The following is a 16,363-nucleotide window of genomic DNA, read 5'->3' on the forward strand; positions in this document are numbered from 1 at the left end:
CTTTCGGTTTCAGTTTCAGTGTTTTTTTTTCCCTAGAATATTATGTGCAAGTTCTTTTGCGTCTGTAATATGAGAAATGGAAAGTTTCTTCAAGATGGAAAATAAAGAAATTTTTGGTTCATTATTTTGCAGACTACCTTAGTTGTTGATATATAGTCGAATGTATCTAAATCCTGTGACTCAAGTATTTCATCTGCCTAAGTTTCATCTTGCTTGGCTTATAAATCAAGTATTTTAGGTTTCTTTGTGATGTTATCCTGTGACTCAAGTATTTCATCTTGCTTGGCTTGTGCATCAAGTATTTTAGGTTTCTTTGTGATGTTTCTCTGCTCAAGTGAATGAGTGATTCTTTTATGTTTACCTTGTAGTCAAATATCTAAAGTTGGCTTGGTGCCAGACATATGGAATGAGTTTAAATGAGGAGTTGGGGGCTCCGTAATTCAGACTCTAAAATTTTAGAGTTTACAATTTGAATCCAATAGTTTTGGAGGTGTGCCACATCATATCACATTTTTGTTTTTGTCATTTTAAAAATTTGACCGACTTTTTCTCAACCATTAGATACGAATTGTAGACTGTTAGATTATAGGGAATTGTGGCGCCCTCAAATCCCGTAAATGAGCCCAGTCGAGAGGTGTTTGTATTCTTTTGTAGAGATTCTTAAGAAGGTTGAGCCAAGCTAGAGCTCTAACTAATCAAGCTTCTCATGTGTTGAGCTCGGGTTGTTCAAAAATGAAATCGATCAGCTCGTTAGTAAAACCGTATCAAACTTGTTTATGCGATTGTTCACAGAGTCTTTATTGAAAAACCTCTACCCAACAAGTTCACGAGAGTGTTCTCGATGCTCTTTTGCACGCTTGCTTGAGTTTAATTTATATTACTAACTGATTTCCTTAGTTTTCAAGTTTGAAGACTAAACCCCTTTAACAAATCAATTTTTTTTTTTCAAGTTCCTTATGTTAGTTGTCTAACAAAGTAGACATATATAATATGCACGTGTTTCAGGTTTTGACATTGCTAATAGACCATATTATTTTTTATAATTTGACACTCAGACTCCTTAAATAAATATGAAAATGAGTGAGCCAACATATGTGATTTAGGAGAAATTTTGATTTATTCGGGGCTTGACTATCAAATTTATAAAACTAGAGGGCTGAATTCACAAAAGTGATAAAAATTCAGGGGTTTTAAAAGTACAAGTTTTATGATTTGAAATGACATAAAAAAATAAATAAATAAACAACTCCTATGAACAAAATTCTTAATAATGGGTGAAATGGAGGATAAGCAAGATGTGCGCAGGCTTAACCCTACATAATATGTGGAAATGTTGTTTTTAAGAATTGAACTTGTGATATTTAGGTTGCATCGCCACAAGTTTATCACAGAGTCACATGTTTGAATATAAAAGGTAAATAACTTTTGTACACAATACACCAAAGTGGGCTAGATCGAGGATATTTTGAATATACACAAACTTTACCCCCATATAATGTGTGGAAATTATTTTAAGAATTCAACTTGACCTATAAATTACATTGCATCCCTAGAACTCTATGCTTATTTACTAGGGCACGCCACATGTTCCTCTAAAAAGTAAAACCACCTTATTAGAGTTTTTTCCCCTTAAGCAATTTATTAGGGCAGTGTTAGATGTGAAGTAGACCCTATATGTGTATTTTTAATCAATCGCTATTTTAATACCATATAGATTTGGGGACTTTTGGGGCTATTTTTGGGGGGTCTTTAGTATTGTCCATTTGCTTATGTCTGTGTATATTATATAAAGGATAATGCTAAATATACACCCCAAAAGTTTCCCAAATCTATGCAGCATTAAAATAATCATTGATTAAAAACATACATGTAGGACCCACTTCACATTCAAGACTCCACATTAAATTAGGATATTTTAGGAATAACATTTTGGGGTATCAAGCATTGTCCTTATGATAATTTACTTTATTTATTTGTCTCTTATGAGGTGGCGGGTGGCCTTTGAACATCGTGGGCCCATTTAATACCAGGCTCATCCAATCCAAAACGAGTGAGAGAGCAGAAGCCCAACCATTGGCGTCTCCCTCTCGGACCCCAATGGGCCCAATCTCCCCAATTTCCTCAACCCCTCGATCACCAAGACCTCCGCTCAAAACCACGACAGCAGCGACGACGACATTGCACCAAAATCGCATTCAATTCACTCTCAGTAGCAGGAGAGACATACTGAAAGGACTCGAATTCGCAACTTTTCCATTGATTCCTGTGAAGGAGCCCGCTCATTCATACCCTGCAAGACAGATGAAGGTTGGCGCCCACCTCCCGATGTTTCCGTTGGACCCTTCCTTCATCGTTTTCAAAGCCTCGCCGAAGGACGCCCCTGCTCTTAGCGCTGCTATCAAGGAAGTCATTACCGCAATTTCGCAAACTCAACTTTCCATGTCAAGATTACTATATTCCTTATTGAAGCTCATAAAAATTACAGGGTTTGTAAGAGAATTTGGTATATTACTCTCTTATCTCTGTTTGAGGCCTTGCTTCTTTGCAGGTATGAAAGTCAAATTTACTAAGATTCTGAAATTTTGTTTTAGCTCGCTATTGATTTTACTCCAAAATCCAAATTAGTGAAAATGATTGACCACATTCTATTGTGGTTGTCTTTTTCATAGCTTCCATTCTTTTCCTAATAGAGACGTCCACTCAACTCTGCCTCGTACTGTAAACCACAACATCTCTGAATAAACCAAAAATCTTCTTATGTATGCTCTTACATCACGACATGGGAGGATGAGCTTGAATTTTTGCGAAAATAAATTGTGGTGAGAATGTATGTTCTTCTGTATATATGAGAGAGTGCTAATGGGTAGAAACCGCAACTGGCATACTAAACTCTTCACTAAACTCAAAGTTGATGATATGGCCTCCCAATTGCAACTCCATTTCATCTTGTTTCCTCTACTAGCCCAAGGCCACATGATCCCCATGATAGATATTGCTCGCTTGCTGGCAAAGCGTGGTGTGATTGTAACCATAGTCACTACGCCGCGAAATGCAGCACGTTTTACAGCAGTTATTACTCGTGCCAGAGAATCTGGCCTCCAAATCAAGTTAGAACAAGTTCACTTTCCATTTGGAGCTGCAGGATTACCAGAAGGGTGTGAGAATCTCGACATGCTTCCTTCAAATGAGATGGCCACCAGTTTCATGAATGCACTTTCCTTGCTTCATTTGCCTGCCGAAAAATTGCTCCAAGAGCTGACACCTAGGCCAAGCTGCATAATCTCTGACATGTATCTTCCTTGGACAGTCAATCTAGCAACCAAGTTCCATATTCCAAGAATTTCTTTCAATGGGTTTTCTTCCTTTTGTATCTTGTGCTCGCACAACATACACAATTCTAACGTTCTTGACAGCATAGGTTCTGAATCTGAATGCTTTGTCGTGCCTGGCTTCGAGGAACATGTTGAATTTAGTAATTTACGAAAGCTCAGGTGGGAATGATCATATGTCCAAATGACCTAGAATCTCAAGAGTATCTTGATAAAGTACTAGCTGCTGAAAAAGTTAGCTATGGGATGATTATTAATACATTTGAAGAGTTGGAGCCAGCACATGTCAAAGAGTACAAGAAGGTTAGAGCAGACAAAGCTTGGTCTATTGGTCCAGTTTCCCTATACAATAAAGACACTTTGGATAAGATTCAGAGAGGAAACAAGGCTTCAATGGATGAACATGAATGCTTGAAGTGGCTAGACTTGCAGCAACCGGGATCTGTAATTTATGCTTGCTTTGGAAGCATTAGTAACCTAACGCCTTCACAAATGATAGAGCTTGGATTAGGCTTAGAGGCATCGAGAAAACCATTTATTTGGGTTTTAAGGGCAGGAGATCAATCAAAAGCCTTGGAGAAGTGGATTTTAGAGTATGGATTCGATGAAAGAATTAGAGAAAGAGGTCTCTTGATTAGAGGTTGGGCTCCCCAAGTCTTAATATTGTCACACCAAGCAATTGGAGGATTCTTAACGCATTGTGGATGGAATTCAACACTCGAGGCAATTACTATGGGGGTGCCAATGGTCACATGGCCTCTTTTTGGTGACCAATTTGTCAATGAAAAGTTAGTTGTGCGAGTGCTAAATATTGGAGTTAGTGTTGGTGTAGAGGTCCCTATACAATGGGGAGAAGAAGAGAAACTGGGGGTGTTGGTGAAGGAAGAAGATGTTAACAACGCAATAAACAGGTTAATGGAGGAAGGTGAAGAGGGTGAAGGAAGAAGAAGGAGAGCAAGAGAGCTTGGGGAGATGGCAAAGAGATCGGTAGAAGAAGATGGTTCTTCTTATCTCAATTTGACAATGCTTATCGAAGCTATCATGCAACAAGTTTGAGGCAAGGCGTCGATTCCACACCGCAGAGAAAAAGGTTTTTTCCATTAATTTTAAATGTAAGTTAATGTTTGTTTTATTTATAAGGAAATGAAAACATTCCTTTTCCCCAAGCTTTTCGTCATTTTCAGGCTTGTGTATTTTTGTGTCGATTTGAAGTATTGTGATCAACATTATGCTTTAGGTTTACAGTGCCTGCTAATTGTTCTTGTCAATTTCTTGAGTAGACTGCTCTGCTGGTTGTTTAGTTAATGGGATGTTTATGAGTTCTTTTTACTCTTGCCTTTCAAGGTAAAACATCAATATAAGTAGCAAAAAACTTGAAAATTCTCAAAGCCTACAATGGAAAGAGAGCAAGAAATCTTCGACAGAAAACTCTTTTAGTGTTTTTTTTCTTTTTTTTCACAGAACTAAGCCTCTTCCACCTTCTTTTAACAACAGTATGAGATCCATTGATGCCTGAAAATAAAAACCAATTACATTGGGAGGCACTGTCTGCATTCTCTTACCTCATATAAACAATTAACCAATTTACTAGACTTATTTCTCTTTTGAATCTTTTTTAGCTCATTAAGGTCCATCTCTTTGAATCTTCTTAGCATTATGTATACAAAATCTTATCTTGATTCTGCTTTTTATTAACAAGAAGGGGAAAAAGACATATTTCTGCGAGCTAAGTAAATCGAGTATTTTAGTTTTATTTTTGATGATACATCAGTTTCAGTTTCCCAATTCAAGTGATTCTTTTATGTTTATTTTGCTTGAATTAGTTAAGCTAGGTTAGTGCCTGACTGTCTGTGACTTTTGGAAGGATTGTGTGAATAAAAAATTATGGAGTAATTGCTCTCTTATGTCTGTTCTTGAACTTGCTCCATTGCTGCAGTTGTGAAGTGGAATTTGTATTCTGATGCACTGTTTGCAATCTCATTATTGATAAACTCCAAAACCATTGGGATTGATTGATCACCTTTTTTTGTCGTCCATATTTGTTTTGCAGTTTTCCTCTTATAACCAAGTGCAGCCTTCAGGAGATAGGTCCAGACAACTCTGCCTTTTTCTGTGAACCACAGTTTTTTTTTGCATAAATCAAAAACTTTGAAATCTACTTTTTGGAATCCATATGGACCTTCAAGTGCAACTTCATTTATCAGTTTATGTAGTTTTCTTTTTCTTGTCTCTGAAAAAAAAAACAACCTGGAAATACTCCTTAGCTGTCACTGCCACGCCTATCTTTATGTTACTGCTTCACCATCACGGTCACCCATTAATCAATGTCTATGATACCTGGACTCTTGAATTTTTGGACGGTGTCCACGCACCCATCAATTTTCAAATTGAAGAGCCTAACACTTAGATATGTAAACCCATACCCAACATCCGTACCCCATCTAGGTATCATAGATCACCATTGCTTTCTGCACCCAATTTGAAATGGGATAATCTTATTAGGGAAGCTGTCAAAAAACTCTCATACATGTAATACTTGATTAATTTGAAGACTCACTGGACTATAAATTGTTGTGGAGTGGGATGCAAGCAGCAAGAAAATAAATGTAAAGTGAAAGCAAGTGGATAGTGAAATTTTGTATTATATTAGACCAATGGTTCATTATGAATGTTCCATCAACATTCCATCTCGGTGTTTAAGAAACAAAAACTTGGCACAATTCACTACTGTCACACTGCACCACTGGTTCAAGTGTTAAGGTTTTGCTTAGATTCAGAAATGAAGAGTAGAGTTAATGGAGAGAGAGTTAAGATAGGGGGAGTCATGGGAGAGGGACTATCTTGACTCACCCTTACTTGGATAGGAGGTATAGTTAAGGAGAGTTAGTAAATGTGAGTTACAAAAAAACTCTTATTAAAGTTAAAATGAGTGAACAGCTTGTATGGATGATTTTTGAAATATTAAACAAACTTTTCTCTCTCCTCACAAACCTCCCAAATTGAAGAGTTGCAAAATGTAGAGTTGGAGAGTTAAGCGAGGGGCAACTTTTCCCCTCGTTCACCCCACTTCTCTCTCTCTCCTACAATCCAAGCAAGGTGGAGTTACTCATCCCTCTCCTCAATTAACTCTCTAAAACATGAATCCAAGCAAGCCCTAAATGTTCAAAAATGTCGATAGCTTGTGTTGTACGCAGAGAGTGCTTGAAAAAACATGATGCCTAATTCCATATAATGAACGAATATGATCTTTTAGAGAAGAGAGAAGATGTTTTCAACAATTAAAGTGTAGATAGCCTGTTTTTTAAGTTGTTTCTTTGTTGAGGAAATGCTGGTTTCGTTTAAACTTTAAAGTGTAGTTTTCCATCAGAGAGAAGAAGGTTCTATTATTTTCTTCTCTGTGTCAAAGTAGCAGAAATGCTTATCTGGATATTTCCAATGCTGGATCGTTATGCAAATTGTGATAAATCTAATGCGTCAAATTCAGGTAGCACAACCTTGTTTTGGCGGCCTTTATTCGAGCTATCCATATAGTGTCTCTCTTGGAACCTTGTTTTGTGGTTTTAACTTATCTACTTACGTAGGCTTTAATTCACCTCTAATTTCATTCTATCTTGGAAGAAGTCATTACCGCAATTTCGCAAACTCAACTTTCCATGTCAAGATTAGTATATTCCTTATTGAAGCTCATAAAAATTACAGGGTTTGTAAGTAAGAGAACTTGGTATATTACTCTCTTATCTCTGTTTGAGGCCTTGCTTCTTTGCAGGTATGAAAGTCAAATTTACTAAGATTTTGAAATTTTGTTTTAGCTCACTATTGATTTTACTCCAAAATCCAAATTCAGTGAAAATGGTTGACCCCAGTCTATCGTGGTTGTCTTTTTCATAGTTTCCATTCCTTTCCTGATAGAGACGTCCACTCAACTCTGCCTTGTAATGTAAACCACAACATCTCTGAATAAACGAAAAATCTTATGTATGCTTTTACATCACCACATGGGAGGATGAGCTTGAATTATTGCGAAAATAAATTGTGTGAGAATGTATGTTCTTCTATATGTATGAGAGAGTGGCTAGTAGGTACAAACTGCAACTGGCATACTAAACTCTTTACTAAACTCAAAGTTGATGATATGGCCTCCCACTTGCAACTCCATTTCATCTTGTTTCCTCTACTAGCCCAAGGACATATGATCCCCATGATAGACATTGCTCGATTGCTGGCAAAGCGTGGTGTGATTGTCACCATAGTCACCACACCGCGAAATGCAGCACGCTATACAGCAGTTATTGCGCGTGCCAGAGAATCTGGCTTCCAAATCAAGTTAGAACAAGTTCACTTTCCATTTGAAGCTGCAGGAATACCAGAAGGTTGTGAGAATTTCGACATGCTTCCTTCAAATGAGATGGCATCCAGTTTCATGAATGCACTTTCCTTGCTTCATTTGCCTGCCGAAAAATTGGTCCAAGAGCTGACACCTAGGCCAAGCTGCATAATCTCTGACATGTATTTTCCTTGGACAGCCAATCTAGCAACCAAGTTCCACATTCCAAGAATTTCTTTCAGTGGGTTTTCTTCCTTTTGTATGTTGTGCGAGCACAACATACACAACTCTAACGTTCTTGACAACATAGGTTCCGAATCTGAATGCTTTGTTGTGCCTGGCTTGCAAGAACGTGTTGAATTTACGAAAGCTCAGGTGGGAATGTTCATACGTCCAAATGTCCAAGAGTATCTTGATAAAGTACTAGCTGCTGAAAAGGTTAGCTATGGGATGATTATTAATACATTTGAAGAGTTGGAGCCAGCATATATCAAAGAGTTCAAGAAGGTTAGAGCAAACAAAGCTTGGTCTATTGGTCCAGTTTCCCTATACAACAAAGACACTTTGGATAAGATTCAGAGAGGAAACAAGGCTTCAATTGATGAAGATGAATGCTTGAAGTGGCTAGACTTGCAGCAACCAGGATCTGTAATTTATGCTTGCTTTGGAAGCATTAGTAACCTAATGCCTTCACAAATGATAGAGCTTGGATTAGGCTTAGAGGCTTCGAGAAAACCATTTATTTGGGTTTTAAGGGAAGGAGATCAATCAAAAGCCTTGGAGAAATGGATTTTAGAGTATGGATTCGGTGAAAGAATTAGAGAAAGAGGTCTCTTGATTAGAGGTTGGGCTCCCCAACTCTTAATATTGTCACACCAAGCAATTGGAGGATTCTTAATGCATTGTGGATGGAATTCAACACTCGAGGCAATAACTATGGGGGTGCCAATGGTCACATGGCCTCTTTGTGGTGACCAATTTGTCAATGAAAAGTTAGTTGTGCAAGTGCTAAAGATTGGTGTAAGTGTTGGTGTAGAGGTCCCTCTGCAATGGGGAGAAGAAGAGAAAGTGGGGGTTTTGGTGAAGGAAGAAGATGTTAACAACGCAATTAACAGGTTAATGGACAAAGGTGAAGAGGGTGAAGGAAGAAGAAGGAGAGCAAGAGAGCTTGGGGAGATGGCAAAGAGATCGGTAGAAGAAGGTGGTTCTTCTCATCTCAATTTGACAATGCTTATCGAAGCTATCATGCAACAAGTTTGAACAAGGCAAGGAGTCGGTTCTAAGCATTATGTATACAAAATCTTATCTTGATTCTGCTTTTCGTTAACAAGAAGGGGAAAAAGACATATTTCTGCCAGCGTAGTAAAATCAAGTGATTCTTTTATGTTTATTTTGCTTGAATTAGTTATGCTAGCTTAGTGCCTGACTGCCTGTGACCTTTTGGAAGGATTGCGTGAATAAAAAATTATGGACTAATTGCTCTCTTATGTCTGTTCTGGAACTAGCTCCATTGCTGCTGTTGTGAAGAGGAATTTGTATTATGATGCACTACTTGCATTCTCATTATTGATAAGCTCGAAAACCATTGAAAGTGATTGATCACCTTTTATTGTGGTCCATAATGGTTTTGCAGTTTTCCTCTTATAATCAGGTGCGGGAGATAGGTCCACATAATTATGCTTCTTACTGTGAACACCACTTTTTTTTCTGTATAAACCAAGAATTTTGAAATCTACTCACTGGAATCCATATGGACCTTCAAGTTACAGCGACTTCATTTTGTCTTATTTCGTCTGCTAGACCAAGGCCACATGATAGACATATGCATTAGGTGTTCTAAAAGCTTGTCATGGATTTTTCTTGGACATGTTTCTATGTTTTTCTTATCAAAGGAACACAAGCACGATGCTCAGTTCATTTAGAAAAAAAAAAATCTGAATCAGGTGTCTCTGTTTTGAGGGCCTACTGCATTGCTGTGGTCAAGTGAAATTTGTATTCTGAGTCATTTGTTCGCATTTTTAGTATTGATATACACAAATTCCATAGCCTGGATAAGGAAGTAGTCACCTTCAGTGGTGGGATCAGAAGGGGAGACCACGCAATCCCGTTAAGATCAATTTCTGTCAGTTTCAGTTTCTTCTTTCTTTCTTTTATTTTTTTTTTCTTTCCTTATTTCTAGAACATTATGTGCGAGTTCTTCTGAGTCTGTAATATGAAAATTGGAAAGTTTCTTCAAGATGGAACATAAATAAATTTCTGGTTCATCATTATTAATATCTGGAACCCTCTGGATGTGATTGCAGACTTGGAAATATATTGTGTCCACACAATTCTGTTTCTTACTGTGAACTACCCTTTTCTTCTGCATAAACCAAAATTCATATGTAGGCAATTAGACATCACCATAGTCACCACTCCACTAAATGCAGCTCGTTTTGCGCCAGTTATTGTTCGCGCCAGAGAATCTGGGCTCCAAATCAGGGTGGAAGAACTCAACTTTCCCTCTGCAGAGGCAGGATTACCTCAATGGTGTGAGAATTTCGACATGCTGCCTTCAATTGAGTATAGTTCCAACTTCTTTACCGCACTTGCCATGCTGCAGCAGCCTGCCGAGAAATTGTTTCAACGGCTAACGCCCCGACCAAGTTGCCCCTGGACAGCCGATGTTGCGACCAAGTTCCATGTTCCAAGAATCTCTTTCAATGGATTTTCTTGCATTTGTAACTTGTGGATTCAAAACATACATAAGTCTACTGTTCTTGACCTTTCACCTTTGTACTCTTAAACTATGTCGTCCTATCCAATAGGACCCAAGTGGGTAACATAATTCCCGAGGTCAATCATGACTCTCATATAAATACTCTTCTCCTACCTTGGAGAAGGGGATCGAGTCCAAAAAACATTACAAGCTGAAAACAAAAACTCTACGAACTCTCACGAAATTTACTCAGACAAAACACATAGACCATCGTCGGAGCCTCTATGACCGGCACCCCCAATCTTGTCAAGGAGCCTTCACGATTGTTTATGTTGTGACGTTTGCAAAATTCAAAGGTGCAAACGAGCTCCATGAAGATAAACATTGAGTATTCAACGATTGTAGAATTTACTCCTACAATTGTCTCTGTCATAGCTTCCATTTCTTTCCAGTTAGAGACGTCCACACAACTCTATTGTTTATGTTGTGGCGTTTGCAAGATTCAAAGGTGCAAACGAGCCCCACGAAGATAAACGTTGAGTATTCAACGATTGTAGAATTTACTCCTACAATTGTCTCTGTCATAGCTTCCATTTCTTTCTAGTTAGAGATGTCCACACAACTCTGCCTTGTACTCTAAACCACAACGTCTCTGAATAAACCAAAAATCTTATGTTTGCTCTTACATCACCACGTGAGAGGATGAGTTTGAATTATCTGGAATATAAATTGTGTGAATGTATGTTCTTCTGTATGTATGAGAGAGTGGCTAATAGGTAGAAACCGCAACTGGCATACTAAAACTCTTTCCAAAACTCAAAGTTGATGATATGGCCTCCCACTTGCAACTCCATTTCATCTTGTTTCCTCTGCTAGCACCAGGCCACATAATACCCATGATAGACATTGCTCGACTGTTAGCCAAGCGTGGCATGGTCGTCACCATAGTCACCACTCCACTAAATGCAGCTCGTTTTGCGCCAGTTATTGTTCGAGCCAGAGAATCTGGGCTCCAAATCAGGGTAGAAGAACTCAACTTTCCCTCTACAGAAGCAGGATTACCTCAATGGTGTGAGAATTTCGACATGCTGCCTTCAATTGAGTATAGTGCCAACTTCTTCGCCGCACTTGCCATGCTGCAACAGCCTGCCGAGAAATTGTTTCAACGGCTAACGCCCCGGCCAAGTTGCATGATTTCTGATATGTTCATGCCCTGGACAGCCGATGTTGCGACCAAGTTCCATGTTCCAAGAATCTCTTTCAATGGATTTTCTTGCATTTGTAACTTGTGCATTCAAAACATACATAAGTCTACTGTTCTTGAGAGCATAAGTTCAGATTTTGAATACTTCGCTGTGCCGGGCTTCCCCGATCATATCGAAATCTCCAAAGCTCAGCTGCCATTGCTCCTAAAACCAGAGGCGATCGCGCTTCGCGACAAAGTACTAGCTGCTGAGATGGTGAGCATTGGGATGATTATTAACACATTTGAAGGGTTGGAGTCTGCATATGTCGAAGAGTATAAAAAGGTAAAAGCCAATAGGGTTTGGTGTATTGGACCAGTTTGTTTATACAACACAGAGGCTTTGGATAAGCTGGAGAGAGGTAACAAGACCTCCATTGATGAAAATGAATGCTTCAAGTGGCTAGACTTACAGCAACCAAGGTCTGTAGTCTATGCTTGTCTTGGAAGTGTTAGCAATCTAACACCCTCACAACTGAAAGAGCTCGGATTGGGTCTAGAGGCATCAGGAAGGCCATTCATTTGGGTTTTAAGGGGAGGAAAAAGATTAAAGGAAATGGAGAATTGGATTTCAGAAGATGGAATTGAAGAAAGAATCAAAGGAAGAGGCCTTATTATCCGCGGTTGGGCTCCGCAAGTTTTGATTCTGTCACACCAGGCCATTGGAGGATTCTTAACACATTGTGGGTGGAATTCAATACTCGAAGCAATAAGCACTGGCATGCCAATGATTACATGGCCTCTATTTGAAGACCAGTTCTGTAATGAGAAGTTAGTTGCTCAAATACTAAGGATTGGTGTCAGTCTTGGCGTGGAGGTTCCGACACCATTCGCACAAGAAGAGAAGGCAGGGGTCTTAGCGAAGAAAGAAGATTTTCAGAAAGCTATAGATAGGTTGATGAGTGAAGGAGATGAGGGAGAAGAAAGGAGAAGGAGAACTAGAGAGCTTGGGGAGATGGCAAAGAGATCTGTAGAAGAAGAAGGCTCTTCTTACCTCAATTTGACACAGTTAATTCAATGCATCATGCAAGGAGCAAATGGAGAAAGAAGTGAGTGCAAAGAAACAAGAGAAGGAGACTCTGTACGATCTTAACAATCTCAGGCAATACAATTAAGCAGCATCCAATGCCAACCACACATCATTTCAGCAGGAACATATGATTAAATTTCTAACAGTACGTAAGATAACATATTCCTCATGTTTAAGAGCAACCAGTGTATAAAGTATAATGAAGTTTATAGTTCTACCTAAGTAACTGATTATTCTCTCATTTACAAAAATGGGGTGAGCAACTGCACCTAGCTGTCATTCAAGAGCTCCCAATTGCTTTCAATCCTCAAGCTGTAACTAGGTGAGGACCAGCTCGGGGAAGCACACAGGAATAAGTAACATATTTAACACTGTCTAAAAGCACAACAACAAAAATCCGAGAAAGCGATTTTGGAGCAATCATACCATCCACATCGACGTCACCAACTTCCCTGGGATCAGCAAGGATAGAGACGACCATAGAGGAAATGGATTTGTTAGGCTGAAAATTGCCTTCCTGAGCAGTCCTTCCAACATTCTCTCTAGTACTATTATGATTTGGTGCAGTAAAATGAACAGGAAGACCGTGAAGAATCCTTCTAGTCTTTCTCTTGTTGAGACGAGTTACATTCTGATTGTGTTCAGCAGAGATATTGGCTCCTGAAGAAGCTGGAATAATGGCTCCTGCAGATGCGGAAGAGACATCAAACTGGAACACTTCAGTGCACATTCCAGAACTCAACATGGGCCCTGCAAAGTGGGAACGAAAAAACCAAGGGCAATAATTAGTTATGACACAAACAACAAGAATAAAAATAAACTGATAGCCAATTCCAAGTTGAACTCCCAGGTATTGAACTTACCGGGAAAAGAAACTAAAAGCACATGCAAGTTTAAGAATGCTGAAGAGAGAGCTAAAAGAAACTATTATCAATTAACATACTGAAATCGAGGAGAGAGAATTTAACTATAACGTGCTTTCTGTCCTAAGTTACACTTTGTCGTTAGTAAACTGTTACAAGTATTGATCCAAAGAATTGAATGTTAGTAATAGCATGCCACGATTTCCAGAAAATTCTAAAGAGATATTTAAGATTTAACCATGGGTGTCAGAAAATCTTAAGGTAACAGAAAAGACAGCAGAAGACATCTGAAATGATTTGGAAACATTGCTGCGTTACTATTAGATCAGAAACTTCCAAGAAAGAATATTTAAAATATAAGAGAGAATATTTAAAACATTGCTGGGCTGTCTAAAATATTTAAAATAAAAAAAGAATATATGTAAAGCATAAACTGCAACTGGAAAACTACACGGATGTGAGCAAGTATCAACACACAAAAATATAAGAGAGACATGAATGACTCAATATTGTAACACAAACTAATATACAAGGTCTCGGGTCTCTCATTTAGACGCACTCATGTAATGGAAACAATCTCACCACCACCTATGATTCAAACTAACTGTATAAAAAACTAAACCTTCATTACTATACTCGTCAAAGACAGCTGTAGAAACTTTATGCACATCACCAATACATGATTCTCCTGTAATATCACTTTATACTAACATAATAACTTATTCATTCAAAAATTTGTATTATAGAACATATCAGCCTTGCACTAGCATCGTGGAATACCGATATAAAGCATCTACTGGCAAAGGACAACAGATTTACCTGCGTGGCCTTCACGGAACCACTGTTGCATTTTGCCATCAGCTGCAGATGACTTCAAATGATCTTTCAAAGCATCAGCAGATCCAGCAGTAAGAGCTCTCTGCCCTTCTATTCGATTTCTGTACGCTCGAGAATGCGTAGCTTTGCTGCTTCCAACATCAGGAATAGCAAAAGCTGGGGCCGAATGCCTAGGAATGGCCAAACCAGTCTCCTCATTATTCTTCTTTTCAGGATCCTTTGTAGAGGCCATAGCCCTCTCACTGGCCAGAATAGAATGAATTATCAAGTTTCCATCAATCTTCACAAGTTTATCATTTCTTGGGACATACAGGGATGCAACTAGTGGCTCACTGAAATTTCCAAAATGGACAAACTCTTCTGAACTGGAGAGAGGCTGTAATCCTCTCTCCTTATCTGACCCTCCCATATGACCTTTTTCACAGTGTGCATTACTATCTACATGGAGTTTCTCATTAATACATCCCATGCCAAAATTTTCATGGGAAATATTTAAATGACCATTGACTTCCAAGACCCTCCCTCTGTGCTGATCATAGAAACTATGACTTGCAATACCAGACCCACCACCAGGACCATTATCCCCAATTCCTCCAAATCTTACGTTCACAATGGGCACTAATCCACCAAATAGTAAGATAAAAAACAACAGACCCAGAAAACTAACACTAGCAACCTTCTTAGTTTTACCTTCACTCTTCTTACTCTCAGTCTTTTTCACCTTTGTTGCCGAAACAGGCTTCTGTGGTTTCAACCTAGGAATTGGGACCAAGGGCACCTGAGAGCCTTGTGGCTTAACCATATATGGTGAACAAGGAACCCAGGGATACGACATAGGCCCCCCCATTGGAGGGTACATTCCTGTAGGTGGCGGGCACATGCTACTGCTGCTCAACTGCTGCCTCAAACTTGCGTTCTCAGCCATAAAATAGGACATCTTGCCGTTTAATTCAGCAATAGTAGAATGCAAAGATCTCACCTTGTCCTCTAACTCCTCCACGTAGTGCTTCTTCCTCTGCCTTGATAATTGCGCACTCTCACGATTCCTCATCAGCCTTGCCATCCGCTTCTCTTCTTCGTCACTCGACTGCTGCTGTGCACTCGTATTATTACCAGTTTCTGATCTTTGATATTTACTAGTTCTGGAGTCCCCATTTGTGTCATCACTAGTCTCTTTCTTCCTCTTTGTAATGCTACCATTGTTGCCCAAACCTTCTTCCTTCACCCTCTGATCAACCACAAAATTTCCAGAATCTGGAGATGACGGTGAATTCGTGGCTTCCGACCCACCAGAGCCGCTTTTCCTGGAATCCTGAGATGACACTGGAGAAGAAACTTTAAAACCCCTAGCTGGACCACCATCAGTAAGACCACAATTCCCGGATTCATCCGAAGAGCAATTCAGGTATTGAACGCCAGAGCCAGCCAGATCGCCGGGGATTTTACAGGGAACTGCAGAGTTCCCAGACTCAGGCGACACAGAAATGGGGATGTCAGGGCTACCATTACTGAAACACTCGTTAGGATCTGAGGAGAATGATTGATCAATCGGAAACGGAGATAAACTCTGGTATTCTGGTTGAACGGCGTTCGGATCAACGCACCGGAGAGGATCTAGAGTGGAGTCGAATCGGCTCGGGTTGAGGAATGGCTCGTTCTCGGAGGGCAAGTAGAGGTCTTCAAAATCGTCGAAGCATAACTCTATATCAAAATTTCCCGCTACGTCAAAGTCTTGATCACCCCAAAAAGGATCGAGAGGCGGAACCTGAAGACAATCCGAGTCCAATAAGACATTCGCGTCCGAATTCGTCTGCGGCAGTGGTGGCTCTACTATGAAAGCATCCTCCATCGCTCCCGCTTCCGAGGTTTTTCCCTTCCCGTCAACGGAAGGGTTTTAAACTTCTCAATTGAAAGAGTCTCCGGAGGAGGAATCGAGGAGAAGACGACGACGAAGACTTTGTCCTTATGTGGGGCGTTTTTTACTTTATCTTTATTTTGCCTTAGTCGTTACAATTCCCAGTCACCCAAAGAGAGCTTGG

General features: G+C 39.5%; 4 protein-coding genes across 4 annotated transcripts; 3 read left to right on the forward strand and 1 right to left on the reverse strand.

Moving 5' to 3' along the window:
- The first annotated feature begins 2,149 nt into the window (after window positions 1-2,149).
- On the forward strand, window positions 2,150-4,584 carry LOC120013208 (UDP-glycosyltransferase 73C6-like). Its single transcript, XM_038864945.1, is given in 2 exon segments — window positions 2,150-3,468; window positions 3,471-4,584. Coding segments are annotated over 2 exon segments (1,554 nt in total). The 5' UTR covers window positions 2,150-2,829; the 3' UTR covers window positions 4,386-4,584.
- Window positions 4,585-7,261: 2,677 nt separating this feature from the next.
- Window positions 7,262-9,137, forward strand: LOC120012394 (UDP-glycosyltransferase 73C6-like). Its single transcript, XM_038863807.1, has one exon. It carries the CDS (start codon window positions 7,303-7,305, stop codon window positions 8,911-8,913), a length of 1,611 nt encoding a protein of 536 aa, XP_038719735.1. The 5' UTR covers window positions 7,262-7,302; the 3' UTR covers window positions 8,914-9,137.
- Window positions 9,138-9,843: 706 nt separating this feature from the next.
- On the forward strand, window positions 9,844-12,841 carry LOC120012879 (UDP-glycosyltransferase 73C2-like). The gene has a single exon (XM_038864418.1). It carries the CDS (start codon window positions 11,182-11,184, stop codon window positions 12,685-12,687), a length of 1,506 nt encoding a protein of 501 aa, XP_038720346.1. The 5' UTR covers window positions 9,844-11,181; the 3' UTR covers window positions 12,688-12,841.
- Window positions 12,775-16,285, reverse strand: LOC120012877 (bZIP transcription factor 17-like). Its single transcript, XM_038864417.1, has 2 exons — window positions 14,307-16,285; window positions 12,775-13,374 (listed from the first exon to the last, which is right to left on the reverse strand). The coding sequence occupies exons 1-2, from the start codon at window positions 16,171-16,173 to the stop codon at window positions 12,932-12,934; spliced, it is 2,310 nt and encodes a 769-aa protein (XP_038720345.1). The 5' UTR covers window positions 16,174-16,285; the 3' UTR covers window positions 12,775-12,931.
- Between the last annotated feature and the right edge of the window lie 78 nt (window positions 16,286-16,363).

This window comes from Tripterygium wilfordii, chromosome 13, assembly GCF_013401445.1.
Source record: "Tripterygium wilfordii isolate XIE 37 chromosome 13, ASM1340144v1, whole genome shotgun sequence".
Classification (NCBI taxonomy): Eukaryota; Viridiplantae; Streptophyta; class Magnoliopsida; order Celastrales; family Celastraceae; genus Tripterygium; species Tripterygium wilfordii.